This window comes from Arachis hypogaea, chromosome 20, assembly GCF_003086295.3.
Source record: "Arachis hypogaea cultivar Tifrunner chromosome 20, arahy.Tifrunner.gnm2.J5K5, whole genome shotgun sequence".
In the NCBI taxonomy this organism is placed as follows: Eukaryota; Viridiplantae; Streptophyta; class Magnoliopsida; order Fabales; family Fabaceae; genus Arachis; species Arachis hypogaea.
The window spans coordinates 119,285,296-119,289,710 of record NC_092055.1 but is presented as its reverse complement, the minus strand read 5'-3'; the positions used below and the strand labels follow the sequence as shown (position 1 = coordinate 119,289,710).

The window sequence follows — 4,415 nt, the reverse complement described above, 5'->3', positions numbered from 1 at the left end:
AAATATAGGTCGTATGTGCTATCAGTTTAAAAACTTCAGTCAAGACATGTGCTACGTGATGAACTTCTGGCTTCAGATTGCATTGATTAAGCTATACTTTTCCTATAAATATCAAGATATATGCATCAATGAAGAAAGGAAAAAAATTTAGAGAGACCAAAGAGAAGAATCTGAGAAAATAATAATGCAAAAAAAGTTCATAAAAAATTAGAAAAATACAAAAAAAAAGAAACAACGAACGAGAACAAAGAGGATAAAATTTTTAAAAAAAAAAATTTGGAGACATCATTATTAGTAATAATTTCAAAAAATAATATTTTGAAATTTCAAAACAATTTTAAATTTAACACTAACCTCAACATATATGTCCTCCTTGTTTGCTGTGCAATTCCGTCGATCATGTCCAAAACCATGGCAGCGCCTGCACTGCCTACCCATTTTGCTGTTGCCGCTTGACTACGGTGCACCTTTTGACTTGATAATTTTCGAATCCAAAATATCGCAACCATCTACAATAGCATGCACAAAAGTTGAACCATTACCCTTTGGATCTTCTACTTCAACCTTTTTTAACAGCTACGCTATCTTGGCAGCAGCGTACTCATGCGTGGCAGGCTGTTGGGCTGCTAACAAACTCATAGGGAAGCAAGCAATCCACAACGAACCATACCGTCCCCGAAAATGCTTTATTACGATCCAAACCTCCATCGGAGTCATGGAATGATCCAAACTTAGCATCTTTGCAACACTTTTTCAGCACCAACCCCATCGGCAATACATCCTTCTCCAACTCTTTCAAAACACAGATGATATGGCTGCATGGAATTCCTATGTTGTTCCAAAGCTTGCACGAACACTCATACCTCTCAGAGTTGCTTTCATATAGTACAGAGTAAACTCGATGAGGCTTACGAAACTTTCTAAACATGAACTTTTCCGTACTACCATAACTTTTCCTATGAAGAATTATCAACGCAACCACACATTCAATCTCTTTCTTGACCTCGAAGAATATCTCTTTGGTATAGATTTGAGATATGGCCCGTTCAATTGATTCCAGCCCTGTAGTCATGACCGGTTTCGAATATAGAGATTTGTAGTTCGTAATAAACTCATTGTTCCTGTAGTCCTTAGCCACACGCTCAAGATTCTCCACCAACTCCAACAAGCAATTCGAGGACTTGATAAACCTTTTAAGAGATGTATTAATGTCCTCGTATCTTGACGTCGTTCTCAATCCAGCACAAAACTTATCGCACAAATACGCATTCGCCCATTGTACCATCTTTTCGTACGTTAACCAAATCCATTCGTTCTCCTCTAACCTGAATGCAGCAACCATGTCTGCCCAATACTAGTCGATCTCCTCAACCTCAAAATGACCATACATAGCAGTCTTAAATGCATCACAAAAATCATTATCCTTGATGTTCGAAATAGCATTCCACGCTAGGTGCCAGGCGTAAAGTCGATGCGTGGCATTAGGAAAATCTACCCTAATAGCCTCCTTCATTGACTCGTCTCCATCTGTAACCACAACTTTGGGCTGTTTTTGATGCATTACTTCCAGGAAAGTGTCTAGCAGCCACTTATAAGATAGAATTTTCTCGTCCTCCAGCAACTCGAAACCAAAAAGTATTGTCTGTCGGTGGTGATTAGTTCCAGAAAACATTACCAAAGGCAAGTTGTATAGATTCTTCCTATACGTCGAATCAAAGGCCAACAAATCACTAAAGCACTCATAGTCATACTGCGACCAAAACAGGTGACCAAGGTGGTTTTCGGGACAATATGTGTACATCACAATAGCTAATGGATCCACCTCAGTTTCCTCTTCAGATAACTTATTGCTGCTGCCGCATCTCCCTGAATGATCCGAGAGCGACATACATCGTCGATATAGTTGTAAATGTCCTTCTTTATGAAGTGAAAGTTTCGATAACCACGGACAAATATGCAAAGAACCCCATGATCTGACTGGTCTAGAATCCTGCATGCTATGAATGTGGGCTTTATTACCTTCGTTGATGTTGCGGTGGGCTGTCATGACATTAGTGAAAGCAGGCAATGCCAAATCACGATTGTGATCTTGAACAAATGTCTTCATCCTCCACTTGCCACTCTATTTGTCTAAGAACACAATGAACTTCGCATTGCAGTTGGTCATAGTCTCTTCCTATCTGCCCTCTCATAATGCTTCTTCTCCTGCAAGCCTTGTCGATTGCAATATAAAAATTTCCTCACAACATTGCCTTCATCGTCTTTAATGGAATCTCCTTTTTGAATAGCAAATCCAATCGCCTTTACATATTCCATATATCTTGCATAATCCTCTTCAGCCCCATGAAATTCAGTATCAGCCAATGTAGCCGTAGTTGAAAAGCATGGAAGTGTCCACATCATCACTTATTTGATCGTCTGAACCACCTGGTGACTCCGATGAAAGCACTGTGCCACCCTCGTCCGCTTTACCAAATACATCAACTCTCTCTACCGGCTCGCTCTCCTTTCCCACTCGTGATGGTGAGTCTAACCCCTTAGAGACCTTTTTCTCGTCGGACTTATTACTCCGTCCATCAGTCCATTGACCCGAAAAGTCCGAGTTTCCTTTGCTGCCACTATCCATTCCAATGCGTTCTTAAGTACCTGCATTACACAATTCAAAATTAAACACACTAACAACATTGAAGATAACATAAAACTACAACATTTGATTCACAACACGGATGCCAATTCAAAAAAGTATAATTTTTAATTCTCATGAGAATTTCAATTCTCTTCAAACTAAATCAGACGAATAACAGAGTACTAATTGGCTTTTCTAATGCTTTGAAGATAATTTTAAGCCTTTAATACGTGCAGGACTAATTATACAAAAAGTAACAACTTTATATATAAGGGAATAAATTCAACAAAGAAAGATACATGTCGTTTTATTTGTCTCATCAATTCTTGTGATGGTTCTGGTAGCCCAATCCTTCCAAAAAAAATAAGGAGAGAAAGAAGATAAATATGAGGATTTATTTGAACTCAAATATTGCAGAAGAAAGAGTACTAGTAGAACTAAACTAAACTCAAATAGATGCATTAGATCATAACTTGCAGTGTGGCATTTGTGGATAAGTATTCAAATCTCCTTCAACCCTTCCAACAAAAGAAGGAGAGAAAAAAGATAATTAAGGGTTTGTTTGAACCCAAGATATCGGACAAGAAAGATTACTAGTAGAACTAAAGCATAATTTGAAAGTAAAAGATTTATTCTGTGTGAAAAAAATTGAAAATTGAAATAAACTAAAATAAGAAAAATTTAAATAGATGCATTAGACATAATTTATAGTGGCATTTGTGGAAAAGTATTCAAACCTCCTACAACCCTTCCAACAAAAAAAAAGGAGAGAAAGAAAATAAATATGAGTGTATATTTGAATCGAGATATTGGAGAAGAAAGAGTACTAGTAGAGTTAAAGCATAACGCAAAAGTAAAAGGTTTAGTTTGTGCGGAAAAAAAAATGAAAATCAAAATAAAATAAAATAAGGAAACCTTAAGTAGATACATTAGATCACACCTTGCAGTGGCATTTGTGGAGAAGTACTCAAATCTCTTTCAACCCTTCCAATAAAAGGAGAGAACATAAACATGGGGTTTATTTGAACCCATGATATCGGATAAGAAAGAGTAATAGTAGAACTAAAGCATAACTCGAAAGTAAAAAATTTATTTTCTGTGAAAAGAAATTGAAAAAATCAAAATAAAATAAAATAAAAAACCTCAAGTATTAGATTATAGTTTGTAGTGGCATTTGTGGAGAAGTACTCAACTTTTCTTCAACCCTTTCAACAAAAGACAGAGAGAAATAAGACAAAAAGGAGGGTTTATTTAAATTCAGAATATTGAAAAAGAATGAATACTAGTAGAACTAAAGCATAACTCGAAAGTAAAAAGGTTTATTTTGTACGAAAACAATTTAAAGTCGAAATAAAATAAAATAAGGAAGACTTAAATAGATACATTAGATCATAACTTACAGTGACATTTGTGGAGAAGTACTCAAATCTCCTTCGACCCTTCCAACAAAAGTTTCTAAAACGAACACTCTTTATGGTTAATGATTCTCTCTAAACAATCACTTTAAAGGCGTAAGCCATATATATAAATGGTGTGATACATACTTCTTTCCAACAACAACAAACTAACCAACTTAACCGATAATACTTTCAAAAAATAGGAAGAAAGTAAGAAAATTTTGATTTATGAATGCTGAAAAATGTACCCACATTATTGTTAAACTTTTTATACAATCACATGCCATATTTTGGTACTCTATGAATTTATTCATGTTGGAAACCAAAAGAAATAGGGCACTTTCATTTAAGTTTCAATAATAATCCAAAGATGGCTAAGTAACATGCTTCCA

The 4,415-nt window shown here is 35.8% G+C and overlaps 2 protein-coding genes across 2 annotated transcripts; both read right to left on the bottom strand.

Moving 5' to 3' along the window:
- Window positions 1-601: 601 nt before the first annotated feature.
- Window positions 602-1,342, bottom strand: LOC112786221 (protein FAR1-RELATED SEQUENCE 9-like). Its single transcript, XM_025829625.1, has one exon. It carries the CDS (start codon window positions 1,340-1,342, stop codon window positions 602-604), a length of 741 nt encoding a protein of 246 aa, XP_025685410.1.
- Window positions 1,343-1,354: 12 nt separating this feature from the next.
- Window positions 1,355-2,107, bottom strand: LOC112786220 (protein FAR1-RELATED SEQUENCE 5-like). The gene has a single exon (XM_025829624.1). It carries the CDS (start codon window positions 2,105-2,107, stop codon window positions 1,355-1,357), a length of 753 nt encoding a protein of 250 aa, XP_025685409.1.
- Between the last annotated feature and the right edge of the window lie 2,308 nt (window positions 2,108-4,415).

Excerpts from the sequence above, each read along its gene's own strand:
- LOC112786220 (XM_025829624.1), bottom strand. The coding sequence starts at position 2,107 with ATGAAGACATTTGTTCAAGATCACAATCGTGATTTGGCATTGCCTGCT.
- LOC112786221 (XM_025829625.1), bottom strand. The coding sequence starts at position 1,342 with ATGGTTGCTGCATTCAGGTTAGAGGAGAACGAATGGATTTGGTTAACG.